The sequence below is a fragment of the Hippocampus zosterae genome, chromosome 12 (assembly GCF_025434085.1).
Source record: "Hippocampus zosterae strain Florida chromosome 12, ASM2543408v3, whole genome shotgun sequence".
NCBI lineage: Eukaryota > Metazoa > Chordata > Actinopteri > Syngnathiformes > Syngnathidae > Hippocampus > Hippocampus zosterae.
In genome coordinates this window covers 6323008-6348026 of record NC_067462.1, presented here as the reverse complement: position 1 = coordinate 6348026, position 25019 = coordinate 6323008, and the positions used below count along the sequence as shown (strand labels likewise).

Below are 25019 nucleotides of genomic sequence, written 5' to 3'. Positions count from 1 at the left end.
TTGAATGAATCACTCCTGCGAACAAACCCATTAACTCTGGAGTCAACACATTGTATCAAATAATGAAGCAAATACTTGAAATATCTGAGTAAGAAGTCAAAAAAAAGGCATTGGAAGGGAAATGAAATGATGTGATATTTATGCAAGGACAAGACCTTTCAGCTCTCCCTTCGAAGTAATAGCAAAGATTCCCTCAGTGTGGAGAGCTTTCTGTATTTGCTCAAAACACTTGGGTGATGCCAAATTGGGAGGATGAAAAAAATAATTTGACCCTCATTGGAAATCATTTGACCAAAATGACAAAATACCACAAAGACAGCGTAAATACTGACCAGAAGGTGAAAAAAAAGCGCACGGAGGACGGCAGTTGAAATTTGAATGTAAACAGCAAGATTCCGGAGAAAATACAATCTGAATGTCACGAAACCACCAGCTTGCCGGAGCGAATGAAATTTACTCACCAACGCTCTGTCGCAAGACCGCCTGGCAACTGTCAGAGGCTGATGACTGTCCGAAAGTGCCTCTGAAAGACAAAAAGAGTACGTCACTAAAGCTTGAACAAATACGTGAGGAAAAATCACGCAAAGAGGGAGACCAACATTTTGAACATGATTTTCAATTAAATCACTGCTTGAATAAGAACTACATTTTATATACAGTATGTATGTATATATATATATATATATATAATATATATATATATATATACTGTATATTACACTTACATAGGTATTGGAAGCTGCATACAGCGTATATTATGTATTTGATCCATGACAAATATTTTCGAATCCTGTGATTCAAAAGGGGGCGCAAGGGGGGTTAGGGCGTGGGGGGCTGTTTAAGTACAGTGAAAAGCAAGAACAAAGATGAATACAGAAAAGAAGCCAAATAATGAGGTAACACAAGATTGTTTTTATTATGGCAAAAAGAAAAAAAACATACAAGAAGTTTAAAAAAAAGTGAAAATGCAGAGAAAATAAGTGAAAGGTGACATGTCAGTTTTTCAATTCAATGAGTTTGACGGAGTTACATTTCCTATCTTGTTGACTACCAAGTGCGAGTGACCTCATGAAATCGGTTCAAAATGACACAAATTAATTGAGGCAACCCCCCCAGGTTGCCCAGTCATCTCACAAAAAAAGCAAACAAACAAATTGACTCTTTTGTTTATTTTAACCCTTTCAGGGACAGCAGTTACAACAGTGGACAGTTAATCATTTTATCAGGTTACAGGTTATCATTATTTGTGCCTGAAAGGGTTAATGGCCTGAATGAGCCTAAAAGGCAATGATTTCCAGGACTACACGGAAGATGATGGTGGATGTGGCCCTGCAGAATTGACAGTAGAAGTGATGTATCACCTGTGGGTCTCCTTCTAGGACAGGAATGGTGCTGGACGGGGCGGGCCTGGCGGACAGCTTGTTTCGGTCCAATCCTCTTGGACGGGGACAGAGTCTGAGCCTCCATTTTTTTGGTAAACTCAGTCTTCTTGATCACGGCTGTAGTTGTCGGCCACATGGAGACGTCAAAAAAAAAGAATGCCGACGCGTCAAATAGCATGCGTGTAAGAAACATTTGCGATAACTGTCAACAGTTCTGCCCGCTGGGCATCCAACTGTATGACTTTAGTAGTCTTACTATTAAATTGCGATACACTCGTAAATATCTTGCGCCAGAAAATCCAAGCTAATAAATGATGTGGTCACACTTTCAGAACGGAGAGAATCGGAAATCAACATTGATGTAAAACAGTCAAGAGTCAACGCGAAGGATCGGGTTATACGACTGAAAAGGAGAAAAACCTTTTTTCTTCTCTCGTGGGATGCAAACCGGTTCCTTGCTCATCTGCTTCCGTTCAGGAGTCGACAGTCTGCCTTTAACCCGCCCGCTCTTAGTTTTGGGCTTGTGTGGCTTTTCATGCTTCTCTGTTTTCTTCTGCTGTGTTTGCTTGGTCTGGACAGTGGACTTCTTGACGGGGCTAGGCACCTTCGTCAAGGGCTGAATCTGCTCTGTGGCCATGCTCTTATCGTCATCTGCCCAAAATATAAAGAATTAATGAAATAAAACAGGGCTCATCATTGTTTCAAAATTACTCACCAAGAATGAAAAACATTTTCAGAAGTCAACCTAATTATACCCAAGCAGTAATGTTCGGTTCAGATGATCAAGACTGATGTGGTGAAAGTCGATCTGACGTCGACTAGTCAATGATGTATTTCATAGTACTGTATAGTACTAAAATGTAATTTGCAAAAATCCATAATAAAGAAAAAAAACCCCACAAGATTAGCGACTATTCACTAGACGTGGTAGTGGAGTAAATAAGTCGACAAATTGACTAGTCTGTCGGAGTGGAGAGTGAAGCGACACACTGCCCTCCATTCATTGCTCGAAAGACGATTGTTTGGTCGAAGCAACTGAACTGAAGCTTACTGCTTGTTGGTACCTGAGAAAGCAAAGACATGAAAATGAAATTAAAAAAAGGCCTCACCTTGTGGGTCCACCCAAGAGCTGTCCAAGATGGAGTCGTCCATGGTGGTTTCATCTTTGTCATAACTGTCTGTTGGAGCCTCCGTTTCTAAGGGCTGAACTTCCCTCTCAGGAGTCACAGGGGTCTCAGGAATGTCACAAACCTCTTCGAAACTGGCCGCCTCGATGTCTGCCTCCTGGGCCAACTCCACAGACTCCTCCTCGTCATCATCCTCGTCCTCGTCCATCTCCTCCTCCTCTTGCTCCTCAGCCTCTTGCTCTCGCTCGCCGGGTAAGCCCAAAGCTTCAGGTGGGGCAGAGAAACGAACACTGTATCCCGGTTCATCTGCTTCATCGATGGTCTGGACCACAGTGATGAAGTCGTCTTCGACGGTTACGACCGATTCGATGGCGGTACGGGTCTCCGTGATCTCCTTGACCGCAGCTGCTCCGGCAGTCGACGCTTGCTCCGGTTGCTCTTTTTCGGACGGTTTGGTTTTGTCCATTTCGGCCATCGTCTTTGTCTCTCCAACATGTTGCGTTTTCTCTTCAATCAGACTTTCCCTCTCGCTCAACTCTTTCTCATCTCTTTCCTTTTCCGCTTTCCTTGCCTGCGCTAACTTTTCGTGCTCTTCCTTTTGTTTGATGGCCTTTGCCTCTTCCTTTTCTTTCATCTCTCGTTCCTCTTTCTCCCTCTCCTCCTTCTCTTTCCTCTCTTTTACTTGTCTTTCTTCCTCAACTCTCTCCGCCTCTTCCCTCGCTCTCATTTCCATCTCCTGTTTTTCCTTCCTTTCCTTCTCCATTTTCTCAGCCTCCTCCCTTTCCCTGAGTTCCCTTTCCTCTTTATCTTTTCTTTCTTGCTCCATTCTCTCGGCCTCCTCTTTTTCTCTCAATGCCTTCTCCTGTCTTTCTTTCCTTTCTTTCTCCATTTTCTCTGCTTCTTCCCGTTCTCGGATTTCGCTCTCCTCCCTGTCTTTTCTTTCTTTCTCCATTCTTTCGGCCTCCTCCTTTTCTCTCCTTTCTTTCTCCGCTTTCTCTTTCTCCGTTTTCTCCGCTTCTTCCCTTTCCCTGATTTCTCTCTCCGCTTTGTCTTTTCTTTCTTTCTCCATCCTATCGGCCTCTTCCTTTTCTCTCATTTCCTTCCCTGCTTTTTCTTTCCTTTCCTTCTCCAATCTCCCAGCCTCTTCCTTTTCTCTCTCCTCCTTGTCTTTCCTTTCTTTCTCAATCTTCTCTTTCTCTTCCTTTTCTTTAATCTCTCTTTCGTGTGTCTCTCCCTCTTCTTTTTGTCTCATTTGCTCTTTCTCATCGTCCTCCCTTTGAGTCCTCTCTGCCGCATCTTCCCTCCTTTCCTTTTCTTCCATCTCTTTGATTTCATTCAGTTTCTTTTCCGGCTCCTCTGAAGTGTGATTCGCCGTCTCAATCTCAATTTTCCCTTGAGGTGCTTCTTTTTCGTTCTGTTCTCTCGCATTTTCATCTGCTTCCTCCTTGGGCTCTTTGGTTACTGTTAACACCGGTGACACTGCTCTTTTAGGGGAGCCATAAAGCTCTTTCTGTTTGAGCTTGGATGGTGAGAGCACTGGAGAAAGAAGTTTGTCATCATCAATATTGCTTTCCACTGATGAAGTGGGGGAAGTCTTGACAGGCCTGGCAATGCGGTGCTTGGCCACCCCGGTCAACTGGTAGACATCTTCAGCATCCACCTCCTCGTAAGCCTCCTGGTGCACCAGCTTGACCTTCTCCCGAAGCTCCTGCAACTCTCGTTCTTCCTCCAAACTCAGAGGCCTGCCCTCCATCTCCAGTTTGCGGATCTGCCTCTCATAGTCGGCAATCTCCGTTTCGGAAGCGGAGCCTTCGCCACTGGCTTGTTGTTCTGTCTCGCTTCCTGACCTCCCACTTTCTTCGAGAGTCACCGTGACAGTGGGTGTCACAAACGACTCCCCTGGCAGGGCAGGTGATTTCACCTGCTCACTGACTGATGTCTTCAGCTGGTCATTCATATTATTTTGACCCTCTTCAGAGGAATCTTTCCCTTTACTTTCGCTCTTCTCCTTTTCTTCACTGACAGTCAACTCCACAGTCTGGTTCTGGTCTTCGAAAGATGCGTCTCTAACTGCTAGCTTCCTGGCCTGTGCAGCGACTTTCTCCTCAAGAACAGCGGGGGTGAAGACCTGTGTAGAAGTGTTTGTTGGGCTAACCACATCTGCAGGGGACGGCATAGGTCCAGAGTATTCACTGAACACACAATAGCCCATCTCTTCCAGCTGACTGTCACTCTTTTTAATTCCAGGACTTTGCTCGCCTGAGATGAGGCTAGAAAGCAGGTCATCAGAGAAGGCTTGAAATGACTTTCGCCGTACAATTTCTGGTTCAGTAGTTTCAGATGACAGTCGAGAACGGGACCCAGCAAGATCTAGCATCTCAGGCAAGTCTTGAGCCATGACGGCGTTATTTTGAGGGCTGCTCTCGCATGGCTGGGGGGAATCTGGGGACCCGGGTGAGTCGGGTTCAGGGCTGGGGTTCGAAATGGTGTCAGCCATTCTTGGTGGAGATGAGGAATCAGAAGTGATTGAAGCTGCAGTCTCTAGGATTAGTGGTGGAAAGGGAGGTGGCTTTTCTCCGGAAGGAGTCGTGGTTGGGAGGTAATCCGCCAACTCATCGAGACTTCCACTGGTGTGCATCATGATATCAGTGGCCAGTGGGGAAAAGTTCCTCATTCTGCCTTGGCCGTTTTGATCCATTGCCCCAATGGTTATGTTCAAGGAATAGCTCCTTTGCTCCAGGGCCAGTTTACCTGGGGAAAGCTTGCATTCATTACCTCTGTCTGGAACTGAGAAATCTTGAGTGTCTGTGTTTTGGGTTTGAGGACTCTCCCGAGCTGGCAAATCAATCTTCGGAAACTTGGAATCAACGGTGTTGGTCTCGTCACTGACTCGGCTCAGTTCATAATAACCCTCGCTCTTACCCTGGGGGGACACGTGAGACTCAGGGGCTGATGTTTCGAAATATGCCGACATTGCATCACTTGTCAAATTTCCTTCTTCAACTTTGACTCCCATCGCTGAGAAATCAGAGGGGGCACCGAGGCTGCTGAACTCTACCACCTCCACAGACGGCTGCTTCTCAGACACGGTGAGGGGCTCGCCGTAAATGGGCTGAAGGGAGATTGACTTTGCAGATTCTTTGGCTTGAGTTTGAACATCTGGAGGTACAAAAGATGGCATATCGATGGTGGGACTCTCTGGTACGATTCGTTCACCGGCAAAGAACTCCTGGGTCTGTTGCTCAAAAAACTCCTCTGGACGTTTCTCTGACCCGATGCTGTCCGGGCTCATGGAACCGCTTTTCTCACTTACGGGTTTTTCCAAGTCCGTCTTCACAGCTGAAAGGACATCTGTAAGTTGGCCGTTATGAACACAATGTGAAAGCTTTGGCTTTGGCATGCGCTGATATTCATTTGGCCGGTTAATGGGAGCAAAACAGGCAAAGCTCTCCTCTGGAACTTACAGCGCAATGACACAGCCATCACCGAAGATGAACGGCGAACGAATGAGGTCCACCAATTCAGAGATGGATGGAAATATGGCATGGTATGTGATAATACCGGCATGAGGCAACTGTCAGGCGGACTGATGAAAAACAAACAATAATTCATGGAATGGATATCCATGCATATTACATCATCTGTCGATTAAAACACCAAATGTCAGTCATTCTTTGTCAAAACTGAGAGGTACAAATCTAAGATTAGTGACATTGTTTTGATCAAATGAGCATGCGTGTTAATGACGAGTGCCATATGCCATTAAATGGTTCAAATAAAAATTTACATCAATACTGAGGAGTCCTGGTTATGAAAATCAGATCAACATACCGGTAATAAGCGACAAACTAACATTGGCGACAACTAAACCGGATGACTTGGTCGTTTGATTAATGTTGGTTAAGTCAAAAGGACGTGTACAATCATTAGTTCCAAAAACATGAAATCCCCTGCCATTCCCTTCTCGCTGAAATAATGGTTCAAATATTACATAGGCGCAACGCGCTGGTATACCAGCACCAAGCCATCGGTGTAAACATATTGACAATCCTGGAAGCTTGTAGCTGGTGGTCAAAAGCATGATTGCGGGTGCAACACGTAATCATACCACTACAAAAGAGCCAGCCCCAAACAAGAGCAACAATAAGAAAACACAGGCATAAAAAGGATAACAATGTAACTACGTTAAAGATAAGGTCATGTGACTTTTTCCACTAACGAGCCTGTGTTGCCTTGCAGGACACAGCAGTGCGGGGGGGGGGGGGGGGGGGCAAATGATTTGCCATTCCACCTGAATAACGCTTGAATTCTCCTGCCCCTTAAACACATCCGGCATTCGTATGCAGTGGACAAGCTGTTAACATGCAGGCAGGGTGCGCAGAGGAGAGGACACACCTGTCTCAGGGCTCTCCTCACCCTCTGCTTCCTCCTCCTCCTCCTCTTCCTTCTCCTCCTCCTGCTCCTCCTCTCTGTCCAAAGAGCTTCCTGAGGGAGCACTAGCTGCCTCAACTGGGCCCTGGTCTAGATCCGGGGCCTTGTCTACGGCCTCTGCCTGCTCTAAAACTTCTGCTTCGGGGATGTCCGAGTCGGGCTCTTCCCCGCTCCATTGCTGCTCATCAAGAGCTGCCTCTGCACTCTCCTCCTCATCCTCTTCCTCATCCACATCATCCTCCTCGTCAACCTCCTCCTCGTATTCAGCTGTAAGAGCTTCCATGGTCTCTTCTTTTCAAAAACAGGGTGAGAGGGGGAGGGGGACACATTAAGACTATAGGCGACACAGACTTGGGCAGTGTGAGAACATTAACCAATGAAGGGACACTTTGAGATGATCCAAAGTGTTCACAGATATATCACATATAGGCACGGTGTATGGCATGTGAGTATTCTTTACAAATGACCTTTTTGACCCTGTAAAGAACAATCTTGGAGAGGTCAGGTTTTTCTTTTCCTTCTCACCAACCATGCCTGGTCCAATTTACTCTACTGCGAAAAAAAAATAGATTAAATGTGGAGAAGCTAACTATACTCCGGATTGATCGAAAACACATCCTACAAGCCAAATATTACTAAAGAGGAAAAAACAGATCAATCTTTTCTATCCTCACAGCTTTACGCTTGTGTAAATAGAATGATTGTTTGTCATAATAAGTCAGGTCAAAAGTGGGGCTTTGGGTAACTCAACTGTTAATTAATTCATATGTATAGCGGTCATAGCCATTAAAAACTTTATCACGATATCCTACGTCCATTGATGGAATCTCAACAACACCATCCTCCTTTGTGGGACGCTCCCTACAATGTGTTGACCTAAGCGTGATAGCAAACACAAGGAGCAATGATGAATGCATTAAATGATAAGAATATGACAGCTGACGAATCTGAAATCTCTCCGTTTTTTTTTTTTTTCAGCGCAAACGGACATCACAAGGACACGCAAACAAGCAAAGATGAAGGACAAACGGACAAATGGAGAGACGGAAGGGTGGAGAGATAGATGCCGGGACGAAGGCACAATACGGATGAGGGAGCTGCTCAAAAGAGAAAAAGGAAAGTAAGGGGTGGAGAGGTCGAGCGACGGCAAAGAGGAACCCGCGTGTGGTTCACCTTCGATCTGCCTAAAGGCCACAGCCTGCCCCATGGGGCGGGCACCCGAGTGCGTCCACTCTGGGCTGAACAAGGGGTGCTCATAGTACTCCTCGTCGGAGTGGTAGGGGTCGTCCTCAGGCACAGAAACTGAGATGGAGGGGGCGAGGAACTTGCACCTCTCGCGAGAATTTTGGAAGCGCCGGAGAGGGCCTGCCTCCTCCTCATCCCCTACATCTACAAATAAGACAGACACAAGGAGAAGAACTGCAGGGAAATCTGGACACGCACGATGAGGAAGAAATAAAAGAGGACGTAAAGAGCAGGGAGGGGAGTGATGGAACGGCTCAAACAAAAATGTCCATTAAAAAAAAAAAAAAAGAAAAAAAAAGGAGTCAGCGCTATGTTTCTTGCTTGCTTTTTAAATTAACTTTTTTTTCTGGTTTGGAGCTTTACGTGAGCAATAGCAACTGTAGCAGTTAGGACAAAAGGGGTGGTTCAAAATGGACATTTTCTGGAGAAGAGTCGAGGGCAAAAGAAAATGGGCTCTTTGCACATTCTGACTAATGGCGGCGAGGTCTTTGACGGTTTTGAAAATCGGGTGTTATTCGACATGCAGCGTTTACAGGGCTGACCTACAGTACATCGACTTTGGAAAACAGAGCAGCAATCGAGAGAAGGGCTTTAAGAGTGTGTTCAAAGTCAGTATTCTTCCTAGCATTGTGATCACACTGGACATCGTTATCAATATGCTAATAAGCATTTTCAGTTACTGAATATGCGTGTGGTACTGTAGAAATAACATTAGTAACATTTTCAGTCATAGAGGCAAAAAATACTGTTGCTAAAAGGGTGACAAACGACACAATGCTTTTTCTTAATCTGTGTTTGGTGTTAGTGTCAAATAAAGTCCTTTGGATTCATGAAGAAACAAAAAAAAAACTGTTAATGTACGGCCGCTCAACATTATGGGAAGATTTATCTCCCATTTTTATCTTAATTGGGTTGACACATAAAATCTTTGTAATCCAAATATACGATTAATTTTCAGCTCTGGGGTCTCTCGCACTCTAACGAGTCTATTTCTATTTTTAATTGTATTTATTTATGCGCTGCTGTGTCTACAACAGCGCGGTCTGGATCAGAGTAAAATATATTCTCTTGAGTTAGTTCAACATTGCTGGCGTTGCATATTTAAATGGAAATGTGCACATTGGAACACACCGACGTTGACAATTTTGTTTGGTGTTTAGGAATGAAAAGAAAAAAAACTCAGCAAAACAATCTTTTAAAAACACTCCTTACGTGGCTGTTTATTCAAGCCCTGCCTACATGGCTGTCGTAGGTGGCCAAACCAGAAAATGGTCAGTCGCAATTTCCAGACATGACATCACAGCCCGACTGTATATGCAAATCGCCCATTGGATATTGGTAAATAAAAATTCCAAGGAAATCAGAAAGGGGTTACAAAAACATCAAGACACACACAGACATTGATGAAGTGACTGTAACTAGCAACTTATGAGAGACCAAGATTGTCAGGCCAAGAAAGTGACTCAACTTACTCGTTTAAAGAACAAGATATACCATAACAGGTACTGCAATTAAACGCCAACAATACTAAAGCATGTCTTAAAAAACAACCTAACCAAAGCACAATTTCTCTTGTCAGTGATTATCACACATGTCAAATGTGATTCCGCTACCGTAAAACCAATTCTAAGCGATTAACTTTTTAATGGTCCCTTTGGAAAAACAAAAAAACAATCGCAAAACTCTCTGTGATGTTTAACTATTTTTGGTTGACGGTCAAGTATAACACACTTACTATCAAACAAATCCACAACTGCATTATCCGTAGAAGTCACTGCCATTTAAGGGAAGACTTTTTTTGTCACAGATTTAGAAGAGCCTGAGTCTAGCTAAGGTAGCTAGCTGCTTTAATAGAACTTGAACATTTCTCACCAGCTTCAATCCTAATCCTATTTTGTAACCTGCCTCAAGATTTGATGTGCAGATTCTATTTCCAACAGAAGTAATGTTTACAGGGCTGAGCCCTAAAAGCCCGAGAGTCACACACAAAGACACTGACAGCTGCCCAAAAAAACAAAAAAAAGAAAAACCACCATGAAGAGACATGTCACCAAGGGAGTGACCGTATTTTCCGCACTATAAGTCGCACCAAAAAGCATTCCATTTTCCTCAAAAGATGACAGTGTGCCTTATTATCAGATGCGCCTTAAATATAGAGAAATATTTCTTGGATGTAGTATTTTAAATGTTCTGTAAAGTGATTTGTTACAGCTACAGTGGTTGTGAAGGCTCTGTGGAAATACAAATGTATTGGATTGGATAGGATTCCCTTCAGCATAGCTCCATCTAGAGGATGCATAACGTAACCGCAGCCACTATTGTAGCTTCGTTTCTATGCGCCCTATATATGAAAACAGTTTAAAAATAGGCCATTCCTTGAAGGTGCGCCTTATTCTCCAAAGAACCTTATACTGCGGAAAATACGGTAACAAGCTGTTATATTAGTATGAGGGGAGACTGTGAGGTATGCAGGTTAGAAGGGGAAATGGAAGAAAACAATGACTCAAATAAAACTACTCTGAAACATGGCACTTTAGCCGTTCTTGCTCTTCAAATTGAATAAAAAAAAAATGTTCAGGAGCCAAAACCTGTCAGTCATTGCTTCAAAATAAGGAGGATGGAGCATGCGACTGATATAAATGAAAATTAGCTTGTTATGAACTCTGGATGGTCTGTTGCGACAGAGTCATCCCGACGCTCTCAGCAATTGCAATTTGCTGATGAATTAGAAGGACTAAAAAACTTTTTTTAAACATCAATCGGAGCACACTTGTGCTTTTTTTGGCCTACCTTGCTCAAGAGGACCAAATTGTTCTGCAGCCGGTGAAGGAGGTGGCGATGGAGGTAAATTGGCCGTGTCTTCAACTACAATTGAAGATGAAGAATTATATTGAGAACCTTGCGGTCTGCGTTGAATTTAATGGTGTTGAAATCAATTGTACGGTAATGTTGCAGCCGGTGCAGGTGTTTGTGAGCGTGTGCGGCAAACCTGAGGGCAGCCTTTGACTCTCCTGTTCCCCCTTCAGTACCGCCACTGCCTCTGCAGTCACTTCCTGCACGATCCTAGCGGACACTTGCTCTGAACACAGAAATAGGAGATAAAAGCTTGTGAGTTCCTCTCAGGTTACTAAATGATACTCCAAAATAATATCAGAACAGTTTTCCCCAAATATTGACAGAAAAATATGGGCTGTTTGACTTTAGAGGTTCGATTTTATTATTGGCATGTTTCCATTCCAGGTACTGCAGTTATCCTATTCAGAATTTAAACAGTGAAGTCTATTCATGCCAATGAAAATTCTTTTAATACCGGAATACTTGAGCAGCAATGAACAAAGGCCAGTAATATACGTTACCTCTACTGAAATGCGAATGAAGGACAGCAAACACGCAACCAAAAACACATTTTGACTTGTAAATTTCCCAGGTGACAATGTCTTCATATTTGTAACTAACTCTTTGTCACTGTTACCGAATTTTCAGATTTCAGAGTGACAGAAAGATTCCAGGACAGATTGGCACAAGGATGGTAGAATTTTTTTTTTTTTTTTAACGACCTTGTCACTTTCACAAAGCATGCTGGCAGTGACTTGCTCGACTCGCCTCGGTCAGTGTTTATCCAACACGAACGTGTCAAATAAAATAACGACCTGCAGGCTCTTTTATACACAAGATACAAATACAAAAAAAAGTCATATCATTTCTGGGACAAAGAACTAATACTTTAGCCATTGAACCAGACGAGATGGACTGTACTCTATTACCTGTGTTAAAAGATGAGGAATGGTTCATCCCGAGGCACAGACGAGAAGCCCCGAGTCAACACAAACACACAGTGGGAGTGCCCCACATGCACACAGGCTCTCGCAAACACACAATGGGAAGGCACATATATATACTGTACATACATACATTTATGTATGTATACACGATTCATATTTCATTTTGCACTAAAGTAGTTTGCGGCATGTTGCGCTTGACCTCTGTGAGGCAAAAAAAAAAAAAAAAAAAAGACAGCATAGTGAGCTCCAGGCTTAACAATAATGTCAAGGAGGCAATTTAGTGCTTCAGAGGTTCTTGTTGTATCTGAGGAGCTGATTTTCAGAAGCTCCGAAGGATTATCGAGTGTCAGCGATTCTCAGCAGTTATCCACAGCATGTTGGAGTCACCTCGTACGGTGTGCAAGGGATGGGAATAAAAATGGATTAGTCTATTGATTGGTTTGTGGAAATCTTGTTGATTGCGTGGAATTTTTTTACGACCGAGTGGTCATAAAAATAAGACAATGTTATGTCGTTAAGCTGTGTCTGACTTGAACGAACGGAAACAAAATGAAATGTGTGAGGGACTATTTTCCCTAGAGAGTCATTTCTGTGTAATAACAGCAGGAGTGCGATATAAAATATCATGCTTAAATACTGGTACATATTCCACTAAAAAGAAAGCTAAGAGGAAGAGCTACTGAAACTACAGCCCAAAATATATCCATCATGATTCGATTCCAGCACAGTTATGACACTGGAATTGCTTCTTCTCTCATCTTTAAGTTGAAATCATACGGCTAAAATCTCCGGTGTAAGCTGATGGCAAAAAAAAAAAAAAAAAAAAAAAGAACAAAAGCCCTGGTAAAAACAAATTGGTGGGGTACCCGTTGTCATGGTAACACCACCGGTGCATCACCATTCCAGTCTCCGGGGTGTCAGTGAGGGTGAGCTGGAGGGCTGATGGGTAGAGAAACCAATTTAACGGTGTAATTATAGCACGTTTAATAACAGCATGTGATTCGGGTTGGACTCAATGCGCTGCCAACCCACGCGAACCCCAAAGACCGTGCACGCATTTACACACAAACAAACATGGAAGCCTGCAAGAAAGCCAACGCATCCAGTTCGCTGACTAAAGACATCGAGACAGATTACACACCGAAACGCAACGAATGATTTTTTTTCAACAAGTCGTGCGCTGAGGTATAAAACGGAAAGGTTTGCGTACCTGCAGTTATAGCGTGAGCACCGGTTAACTCCCCGTTGAACCCGTTCTCCCTTGCAGAGAAGGGGGCGGCGGTCGTGTGAGCCCCACCGGTCTGGCATGTCCTGTACGATGAAGATGAGAAACCATTGGCCCCGTGGGTACCAATGGGCTCCTGGCCCCTCGAAGGGTCCCACTGAGCGGAACCGTCTTCTGGCTGTCGCTCATCTGCCATGCTGGTACTAGCTCAGGACAGGGGAAGGGGGTGGGGGGGGTCGAGGGATGTCTCGGCTTCTGTGGGGAGGGAGGAGATGCAGGCATGGTCACAAGTCAGCATGTAATTAAGTGCTAAGTTAGCAATGTCAGCTAAAGGACAGTAAATATAGACAAGAGCTCAATGTAACCATTCTTGGGCTGAAATGCGATACTTGACGGTAAGACGCTGCTAACGCGGTAAGAAATAATATATGAACATCAAAGCCTGGATATGTTTTTTTATAGGTTGTTCTCGGCCGCTTATCGCGGCATAGCAAGCGACTTGACTCGTTTTCCAGATTGTGTTTGGGTGTCGTTACTTGACGTCACAAAATTTTGCTTTCGACGATAACAATACAACATTGCCCTAAAATAAAGTTTATTTGTTAATTCAGGACATTTGTATTGTACGGCGCCAGCCGCGCTCTAGTTAATAGAGCTGAATGACTCTGCACACTTTGATGCTGAGAGCCTGACACCGTTGCCATTCCGATTAATCCCTTTTTAATAAACCAGGCATACCCAAGTTGGTTTTGCCGGCAAAATCGCGACTGTGCTTCTGCTATCACTTCGTCTGAAGACCAAAATTCATGGTGAGAAATTTATCAAAATTCTCACTCACGTTTCTAGACAAGAAAATAGTGTACTGCTACGCGCAATTTAAATTTCACGATAAAATGTTGGTTATCGGAAAATGAAAGCCACTTGGCCGTTTATTACCAAGTGATGATTTGCTCCTCACCAGACTTCAATTGTGGTGGTCACTTCTGACTATTCATTCATTCATCTTCCGAGCCGCTTGATCCTCACTAGGGTCGCGGGGGGTGCTGGAGCCTATCCCAGCTGTCTTCGGGCAGTAGGCGGGGGACACCCTGAATCGGTTGCCAGCCAATCGCAGGGCACACAGAGACGAACAACCAACCACGCTCACATTCACACCTAGGGACAATTTAGAGCGTTCAATCAGCCTGCCATGCATGTTTTTGGAATGTGGGAGGAAACCGGAGCACCCAGAGAAAACCCACGCAGGCCCGGGGAGAACATGCAAACTCCACACAGGGAGGCCGGAGCTGGAATCGAACCCGATACCTCTGTACTGTGAAGCCGACGTGCTAACCACTGGACTACCGGGCCGCCCACTTCTGACCAAATGAACTGAAATAAATCATGTGATTGAAACAGATTAATCGATGCTCGTGTGAAAGTACCCACGGACGTGGGAAATCGACAAGTAAATAGAGACGAACGTAACAACAAGCTCCAACTCATTCAACAGCAAGCAATCAGACAAATACAATACCGATGGATTCGTCTACCTGCCAGAGAACGGCTGTGTTGAATATTTAATGTAGAGGTTTAAGCTCTAAGCCAAAATGAATAATCATCCGGATTTGCATGACTCAGCTCCACGGGTATAGGAATGAAAACCCCAATAGAGACTTTGTACTCCGCACGCTGCACAGACTTCTCCATTCGGTCTGTCTCATTTGAAGATTCCTTCACTGTCACGGCTCGTCATCCGCTCGGGGGCCTCATCCGAACAGCACTCCTATTTATTAAAAAGCCGTAAAGTATCAAAATTTGGTTGTCATCCTGTCTTGCTCTTGCCCGTCTGATGATGAAGGTCACTTTGTGTTTGGTGGCTGACCTCCACATCGAACTTGACAACCACCTGTTGACATTTTGAAAACGGGTGGTTTGCATGAAACGGCAATCGCCAGATGCAGAAGTTTCTTATTAGACGCCCAGCCAAAAGGTGCACATTGGCAGATCATTGACAATCAAAGGCTCACATTTGCTGGAGTATTTTGGTGTATGGTATGGCGTAGGCAAACGTGGTTCTGAAGGGAAATTGGAAGCTTTCTAACAAACCCATTGTGGGGTTCGGGGGCGGGGGGGGGGGGGGGGGCACTCATTTAAAGTGAACACTGACTCTGCAGCGATTGGCAAAAGGCACGTGGCACTTCGCCGCAGGGATTCTCTCAAGTCTGTCTCATGGTGGGGCTGGGGGGGGGGGTGAACAGAGTTGAGTAAGCGGTGACAGAATAGAGCGAGAGGACTCATTGCAAAATGCCAAAGAATCGATACATGGAAAAAAAGGAGCTGGAATCTTGTCAACCTGATATTGAGCAATTAGTCTGAGCGTCTGGCAGAGAGACTGAAAGGTGTTTCAGGCGCAATCTCCATTTTAACTTGACAACATTTCCATCTGTCTGTAATGATGTGAAACCAAGCTACAAAACAAGCTGGTTAATAAGGAAAATTATGATTTTTTATTTTTTTTTTGCAATTGCAGCTCCACTCATTTTTTTAAGTCGACCATCTCCCGCCACAAAATGTTCAACATATTGCAGTGTGCATCGCGTCAGAAGTGTTACACATGCACAGAAGGCTGACTGATCTGCTCTTTTCACCTGCTCTAGGATGGCAGACTGAGGATGCATTTTTTGCAGTCACAAATAACCGTTGATGGTATTTTTAGACTGAACTCGCAATTCAGGTTTATTATAAGCTAGCTATCGTGCTTAATAGTTAGTGTTGTTAAATTAGCTATTTACAAAGGTTAAACGTACAAAAAAATTCTTATATCTAGTTTTTTCATAATTTTGGGTGTGTTTAGATGTTTTGCTAATGGCCTTCCCATTACACTTTGAGATCCACCAAATCCCCCAAACCATGACGACATTCAAAAAATCTGTACAAGATCACCGTCTCATTTTCCAAATGCTCACGATATACTCAAATTAAAATGCCATTACGTCGATATCTATCTCGCCACGCATCATTTTTCACATTGTCAAATTGAGCGAATGTTAGATAGAGTTACTAATTAGGCGGGTGGCTTTTTTTCCCCATAATGAAGAAACATTACGGTAAATAACTTCAAATTGCTGGCTGGCATCACAGATGCCGCTAACGTTCGGGCTCCAACTGGAGACGTTCAGCGCGGAAGGTTGACGAGCACCTTAACAATAATTGACACGGGCTGGAAGGGAGTCATTCGATCGCATTCTCCGGGAAGACACGATCCATAAGGAATGAACGGCCTAGTCGATCGAGTGAAGACCACGTTGACAACTACCGCTTTGAACGCGTGCGTACACGCTTGCTCCAAATTTGCTACGGGGTACGTTCTTACATGAACATGAATGTATTATCAATCCAGCAAGGCAAATTTCTCTGATATGTGTCATAAATTTAATTTCTGTTGGTCCCCCCCCCCCCACCTGTGAGTCTTCCTCCCACCTGTTATTTCTTCCTACCTCTTTACCTTCCTCCTGGTATTGTCCATCCACCTACACACTCCTCCCCCAGCTTCCATCAGCCTTCATCTTTCCCCTCCTCTCCGCTTTCTTGGCCTTTTTTTTTCCCATCTCGCCTCCTACGTTCTCATCACATTCACATGCCAGCATCTCTGTGTGTGTGCGTGTGCGTGTACGTCACACAGATGCTGCATTGCGGGGCTCTCCTCGCAGGGCCGCCTCACTGCAGGAGCTAAAGAGCTGCAAAGCAGCTCAGGAGGCGCATGCCTCTTTTTCAAATCATAATAATAACATTTCGACCTCGCATTATATGCTCAAATACGACAAAGGGACAGTTTACATGAAGCGAGACAGAATCAGCCACCGTGAATTTTTGACTGCAGCAAAGGCAACGATGTCAAGGCAGCTAAAGCGAGCGCAAGCGGCCTGGCGGGTGTCCTGGCCTAGAAAGGCTTCACCTTGGTTTCTGAGCTAGAAATCTGCTTTATATTGACAGCGTAACAGTGTACGCATGAGAGTGCTATCAATCTTATCAGGGCAACGCAGCGGTACATGGAGTCAGCACATCATCAGTCTCACAGTAAGAATTCTCCGGTTGGGAATCATGTAATATTTCTGCTCTGCATCCTTTTGTGTGCACTTTTGACAGTCAAACTGGTTGAAGTGAGTTATGGACCTCCGTTTAGCCAAAAGTAGTGTTTGGTTGCCATCTCGCAGCACCTTGGAGTCAAGGAACTACAGTGAGATCAGTTGAGGAGCTCTATTTAGACAGTATTAGTGCTTTGCGACCATCTTACTACACCTTGGGGGGGGCAGGATCTACGATGAAGTGATTTGAGCTGCTTTATTTCAACAAAAGTAGTGCTTTGCTACCATCTAGGGGCATCCAAAGTCAATTGCACACCTTTTTAGCCAGATAGAACGGATTCTTTCCCTGATTCTATGGAAAACACTCCCAAGAACTCGCCCGGTTTCTTGGGACCGACTGCGTTTCTGTGATTCTGTTTCTAGACTTACTAGGAGCTGTGTAATTTAGTCGTTTACAATAAAATAAATGAGCACGCCCAGTCACTGGGCCTTAACACAAATTAAATAGGCACCAGAAAAAGAAAAAAAAAGGCTCTTATCCAACCCACTTCACCAATCTCGCTACCTGGAAAATTTGTGCAGGAAACAATGAGAGCCCACAAAAGCGTGACTGGCTTTCAGCGGACCTTGGTGTTGATCGTCTCACTAAAGCAGCTCTTCTCTTCCCACTCAATAACCCACTTCCCACTCAGCTTCTAGCAGCCTGCACTCACATGTGCGTCCACCCACACGGCCACAGCTTTTATGGAGGTAACAGACATCCACCCTCTCTCTCTTTTTTTTTTTTTTTTTTACCTATTTGACAGGTACACAGACGTGCTGTGTGTTGGAACATAAGATAGAGATATTTCAGTTATTATTACAGGAAACTAGTCAAAGCTGGTCAGCCAATGGCGCAATTACGGAACTGAATGTGATTTTTTATTTTTTTGCATTATTTATTGATTAGTGATGAATAAATGTATCAAATTGGACTCGTATCAAGGGAGCAGCAAAATTATCATAAATTACAAAAAAGAGAAGTTTATTTACCTGGCTCACCTGTGTGGGACTTGCCAATCAATCAAAGCCACGTCTAAAAAAAGAGTCCCTCGTTCTTTTGAAGACTGTTGCCGGAATTGTGATTCTCTCGACGAACCTAGAGATCATAGAAAAGAAAAGGAAAAAAAAAGTTTTGTTTTGTTTTTATTGTCCCTGCATTTCAAAATGAACAAAATTAATTGATTCACCTGGAGAACTTTTGTGATGAGTGAAGGAATTTATATTCTGTAATCTCATGTCAAAGAAGGGATGTTTTGGAATTAAAAAAAAAAAACAATCTTTATTTTCTAATGCTCCAAGCTTATTTTTTTGCTCAACCATTTTGAATTGTAGTCTCGTCACTGCTGATAACACAACTCCATGAAACGGAACAGAATGAAAAAAACCACAATCAATTGTTTGCTATTTGAGTGCATTCTTGTTTCGTGGCTACTCGACAAGTCTTGCAGCCTGGAGGTTATCTTTCAGATAACCCATTAATAAACCCGAAATTCAGAACTGCCCATTGACACCAAACACATTACGGCACGCTACTTAGGTATATTATAAACTGCAGATGCTGCATTTGCAACGTTGAAGTCAGCCCGTCCTCCTAAGTGGACTGATGCCACTGTCACGCCTGTACCATAAATACACACCGAAAGTCAGGAAAACACCAGGTTAATTAAGTATTAAGACTTGACTCGCTTGAAACGCTCTCTCTGATGGGGCCACAAAATCCACTTAACAGCGCCTCTCCAGCTTGCTGTGAAGTGCTTGAGGCTCGAGTTTTCAAAACGTCTTCCGTCAGTCTGTCTGTGCTATCTTTAAGATTTTCAAACAGCTATTTTTTTTTAAGTCGCATCAAACAGGTTTTGTTCCTTGGGGTAATGTACATGCCCAAAATAAGCAAAGAGAATTCGCTGTGTTGTTTTGTTTTGTTTTTTGACAGGTTCTCATTCTAGTGCCAAGCAGCTCCCTTTATGGCAAGTGTGCCATTTAGCTATGCGACGGAGGCGTCGGCTATAAAGAGCAGAGTTTGGAAATTGTTATGTTTCGCTTGCAATATGAAATAACTCCAGCTGCTTTTGGGGGAGGCCTACGAAAGACCCTTGGTGACTGCTGAGAAAAGGGAAATTCAATTGATCGTATTTTCCGCACTATAAGGCGCTTCAGAGTATCAGGCACACATTCAATGAATGGCCTATTTTAAAACTGTTGTTATACTATATATAAGGTGCACCGCATTATAAGGCGCATAGAATAGAAGCTTCAATAGTGGCTACGCTTGTGTTATGCATCCAGAAGAGGGAGCTACGCTAAAGGGAATACAATACAATACATCTTTCTTGATATCGAGCTTCCATAACCGCTGCAGCTGGAACCAAGCTCTTTACAGGCCATTTAAAATCATACGTCCAAGAACCCCGTATATTAACCCATATACAAAACACATCGGATTATATGGCGCACTGTCGGCTTTTGAGAAAATTGAATGCTTTTAGGTGCGCCTTATAGTGCGGAAAATACGGTGGGTACACCATGATCCTTGACGAAAGTTTTAAATTTGAATTAGTGTGCGGCATGAAAACTGCAAATCCAGCCAAGCTATGACTCAGCAGCACCACAACTGTTTCCTATTACCGGAAGACAATGTATGACTTTTGTCCTTAACAAAAGAGAACGGAGGAGTTCTGTCGGAGAGAGGCAAGAAAAGGACGCTGCAGCCACGCCGATGAGAAGCGGTAATCTCACAGTCACACTGCCAAGTAATTTCGCCTCATTCATCCAGAAATCTATTTGAAGTACTTTAAATATAATTAATTTCAATTCAGACACTTTCCAAGGACACTGCGGGATACTTCAGCCGCCTCCATACAAATGTGCATTTACTGACAAAGCAGTACCTTGACCTTAAAGTAAATGTTATGTCATTTAAATTTTGTCATGTTTGGAAGTTTCAACCGGCTCTAGACAACAAATACACAGCACTGGCCTGTATTGAGCTGGCTTGTTTTCTGTCAGACTTGGATCAATATTCTGATTTCTTGGACGGAGTATTTTAAATGTTCTGTAAAGCGCTTGGTGACAGCTGCAGCGGTTGTGACGGCTCTATATAAATAAAGCTGTATTGTATTGTATTGCTTTTAGCGTAGCTCCATCTAGTGGATACATAACACAACAGCAGCCGCTATTGTAGCTTCAATTCTATGCGCCTGTATACGAAAACAGTTTTAAAATAGGCCATTCATTGAAGGTGCTCCTTATACTCCGAGGCGCCTTATAGTGTGGAAAATACGGTAATATAGCCAAAGGGGGTCAAAATATTCCCAGTATACAAGGCATGAGCTTCATTACTTCCAAGTGTCTCAAAATTCTGCAACAAAGTACTTTTTTTTTAAGTTAGGAACTTATTTATCGAGCATATCTTCTCTCTCATCATTTTCTTGTTTGCCAACACACACACACCCACCTCTCTCACACTACTATGCACACAATCAAAGCACTTTGTTGATCTCCTGGGACTACGCATCCAGCAGCCACCTGTCAGTTTTAATGCGATCAGCAGAGTGAACAGCGCAGGGGTTTTTTTCTTGTACGTGGTGCTAGTGTGTGTGTGCGTGTGCGCGCGTGCGTGTGTGTGTGTGTGTGTGTGTGAGTGAGTGTTTTGTTTATGCTTCGAGGGGGGAATGAACAGGACATGTACATGATTTATTCATATGACAATATGTTTTATAAAACCATACTTGTACAAAACGAAATCTTTTGGGGAAAGTTAATCTTAATGAGTTAACTCATAGTAAAACAAAAATGTGGTTGAGGTGGACACATGTAGCAGGAACTAACAGCACTGGTACCTCATTGATTCATGAAGTAAAATGTTTTGTCCAAATAAAATCAGAATAATTGTATAAAACTATGTATGAATGGAATTTACATTAAGGCAAACAGTCTGTAAGTAAAACCTTTCAAAAAATGAAATTAAAAAAACAAACTTTTGAGTTAAATTCTCTTTCGGACAAGGAGATACTTTTACGCTATTAGCCTAATCTCCCTCCTCATTAACCTGCTCTCCGCCAAAAAAATTGCATGATGTAAGCCACAAGGTACAGTTTCTTTTCATGTGTGTAAGCAACTAGTTTTGCTCATTAAAAAAATAATAAATATTCAATACGCAAAACTTCCAGTGCCCTTCGCTTCTGCACGCACGCCATCAGATTGCGCCTTTGAATGTTCATTGAAATGAAGAGCTGTGTGAAGCACTTTTAGAAATGATGTGCAGACGCAACACCAAACCACTATAACGGATGCTTCATCATTCCCACTTTTTGTCGCCAAGCAGACTATTTAAAGTTTGTTCTTCTGGGGTTTGATGGTAAAAGTTGGTCTGAAACTTCCAGAAAACAGCCGAATCAAGCTGCAAAGCCGCTCATTCGGCATATTGCTACAACATAACGCCTGATTCACTACTGTCCATCAAACGGGCCTTAAAAAAAATGTGTTCTTCGAAAAGTAGCCAGGGAACACGTCTACTTTGTAAGAAGGATTGCTGAAAAGTTCTTCTAATGATAATGACATAATGGTATTCAAAATCTATTAGCACGTGTGATGTGATTAATCAAACCGGAGACTGATATTACATCTTACGGGGTCCGAAAGTCGGTCACATGACGCATACGATACAGACGACCAAACATTCATACTCAATGTGAAATATGACACCACAAGACATGGCCACGGGTGTCGTAAATGTCCACGATAACACAACAGCGCTGTGGTCCTCCATATAAAAAGAAAGTTAAGTGCTTCTGCGGCGACTGGTGGTATAGTGAAGCTAACGGTGCCTTTTTTAGCAACGGGGGTGACGCAGCAACTTTACAGCAACACATACTGATACAGAGGGGAACAAATGAGTGTGAGCCTGGGATGACGAAAAAGAAACGGAGGGAGAGACTCACCTGGCTAACTGCGATACGGTCCGTGACTCAGGGGAAAGCTTGCATCCGAGTCCTGGAAAAGTGACAGTGGATAAAGGGTAAGAGCAGTCGTGGGGGTAGAAAGGCAGAGAGACAGATTTGCCTCTTAGTCCTTTGGGAGCGCGGTGGCAGGTGGCGTCTCTTAATACACGCGCACGCATACACGCGCACAAACTCACACCAACCGGGCACCTGCAAATCTGCGGGACAGATGGAGAGAGGATGAGGTGGAAGCTGAGGGGAGAAAGTCGTAATCAGTCAACGATCGTGCTAAAGAGAGCGCGTTGAGGCTGCAAAAATAGTGGGTTTGTGATTGTCCGTGTGCCGTCCGTGCTGGTTAGTGTGACGAGTCAAATGCAGACGCACTTTCTGCTGTCTTTGTCACAAGCGCGCGCGCACACGGGCAAACTTGGAAATGCTTGTTAAGCGTAGAACAAAAGCGGCCGTGCGCTCTGGTGAGGTAGGGTTCTGCTACTAATCGTAAGACTGGAAGACATTATTGATAGCACGGCACAGACGGTAATAATGGCACGTGTCCTGATGAAGATTAGGAAGTAGACATTTTCACGATAGATTGTGTGACTGAGCTGCATCCCATGTGATGTTACTCACAATATAGCGAGTTAACACATCACTTGAGAGGCATATTAAGATCAGTGATCTGATCGAATGATAATTTGTATGACTGTTTTATGCTATTATGGAATAGCAATTCCAAAATAAACTATTGAATTTTTCAAAATCAAATTAAATCGTTACAACAGTTAAAGTACCGGTCTGTATTTTTCCTTTTTTTTTTGGGTAATTCTCTGCTCATTTCTGCCAATATGAAGACGTGACGCGCGAATGGTTGTTCGTCTCTGTGTGCCCCGCGATTGGCTGGCAACCGGTTCAGGGTGTCCCCTGCCTATTGCCCGAAGACGGCTGGGATAGGCTCCAGCACCCACCGCAACCCTCATGAGGACAAAGCGGTTCAGAAAATGGATTGATGAATGGATGGGTGAAGTAACGTCATTTTGATTTTTTTTTAATGATAATAATAATCCATAAAAATAAAAATATAAACTAATCTTGGTGCAATATTTCCAGACAGTACAGAACAACACAGATCATGAAATATTTGCCCCCCCCCCCCTCCTGATTTTTTTTTTTCTTCTTTGGCGTATTCATCAACTCAAAATGTTTTGGATCATCATGCCACTTTTTACGTCTTACAAGGACAATCCAAGTAAATGCAAAATGTAATATGCTAGTTCACGTGGTCATGCTCCAAAAACCATGACGACAATTAAACAATTTTTTTTTAATTGGAGCTCAGACCACTTTCTACATCCAAACAAATCCATCGGGAACAAGCTGACCTCAGAGCATTGTTTTCCCCTTAACAGCATGAAATGCAAACCGAGGGGAAAAAAAATCTGGTCTTTTAACAGTTCAATAAACAGGCAGCAGATTTGGGAAAGGTTCTGTACAAGACTGGCGGTTGACTGGTCTCCTTTGGAGGACAAGCTGAACTTGACTGCCAGTGAATGCTGATGCGCTGCACTTTTGTCTGCTTGAAAAAAAAAAAAAAAAAACGTCATTGTGAGGCGTGACTTACTTTTCGCAATTAAAGTACCTTATATGTCCTCAAATATTAATTGTGTTTACCTGTCAAAGGACCAAATACAATGCCGAGTCATGTACCGGTACTTGACAGTGCGGCAATGATGTCATGACATTCGAGATGAAATGGTATGCGACCTAAATATTATCTCATTGTTGCTGAACTAAATATATATCTTTTATTAAATAAAATCAATAGCACTTTATATAGACAAATATTAAGACATAATTAAAATCAATAGCATTTTTTGTTGTTGTTTTGCTCCCCCGCCCTCCTTGTTTCTTCGCAGTTCGTGATGTGACATCCTATTTACGTGAAACGCCTAAAGGCGCACGCACGCACACACACACACACACGTTCTTAGGATAGGGTGCTATCCCATGACGAGGTATGGTAATCGAAACGTCAGCTCATCTTAAACGGAAACGAAAAGTGAATCGTTGTTGTCCTTGTCATGTCATGTCCTGTCTGAGAGCATTCGTACTATGATAATACACCGCACTGATCCATGAATACAGACTGTCTGTCGCAGCGCCGAAATCACCCATCAGCAAACACTTGAATGTAATCCAAAGTGTCCGTCTTGTGTGGCACAAACACGTGCGCGATGCCATACGGGACTCAAGGAAAATTGTATTCACTGATTGCGTGTATTTGAATCCTTTTTCATCTTCCGAACCGCTTGATCCTCACTAGGGTCGCGGGGGGTGCTGGAGCCTATCCCAGCCGTCTCCGGGCAGTAGGCGGGGGACACCCTGAATCGGTTGCCAGCCAATCGCAGGGCACACAGAAACGAGCAACCATTCGCACTCACACTCACACCTAGGGACAATTTTAGAGTGGTCAATCAGCCTGCCACGCATGTTTTTGGAATGTGGGAGGAAATCGGAGCACCCGGAGAAAACCCACGCAGGCCCGGGGAGAACATGCAAACTCCACACAGGGAGGCCGGAGCTGGAGTCGAACCCGGTACCTCTGCACTGTGAAGCCGACGTGCTAACCACTGGACTACCGGGCCGCCGTGTATTGGAATCCCAGGGACAAAAACGACAGCTTTCCCGAATCTATTGGTCAAATTTCTGGGTGATTTTTCAAGAGCGCAGTCAGATTGAGCAAAAACGAACACCAAACCAACAACCGTTCGTGCTCCTTTGAGA

At 43.7% G+C, this 25019-nt stretch overlaps 1 protein-coding gene across 15 annotated transcripts in view; it reads right to left on the bottom strand.

Annotated features, from left to right (window-relative positions):
• The window catches only part of map2 (microtubule-associated protein 2), a 41855-nt gene that overhangs the window by 9195 nt on the left and 7641 nt on the right, over positions 1-25019 (bottom strand). For 6 of the 15 annotated variants that reach the window (XM_052081619.1, XM_052081625.1, XM_052081626.1 and 3 more), the window contains exons 2-12: positions 22239-22290; positions 18292-18397; positions 13178-13447; positions 11175-11264; positions 10976-11050; positions 8114-8329; positions 6905-7231; positions 2492-5860; positions 1803-2033; positions 1362-1499; positions 462-523 (exon numbers count right to left, since the gene is read on the bottom strand). In XM_052081619.1, the coding sequence (XP_051937579.1) occupies positions 462-523; positions 1362-1499; positions 1803-2033; positions 2492-5860; positions 6905-7231; positions 8114-8329; positions 10976-11050; positions 11175-11264; positions 13178-13388 (4719 nt within the window). In that variant the 5' untranslated portion in view covers positions 13389-13447; positions 18292-18397; positions 22239-22290. Of the gene's footprint in view, positions 1-461; positions 524-1361; positions 1500-1802; positions 2034-2491; positions 5861-6904; positions 7232-8113; positions 8330-10975; positions 11051-11174; positions 11265-13177; positions 13448-18291; positions 18398-22238; positions 22291-22448; positions 22941-25019 lie in introns of those variants that run through there. The other 9 variants (XM_052081620.1, XM_052081624.1, XM_052081623.1 and 6 more) reach the window with 9 other exon arrangements.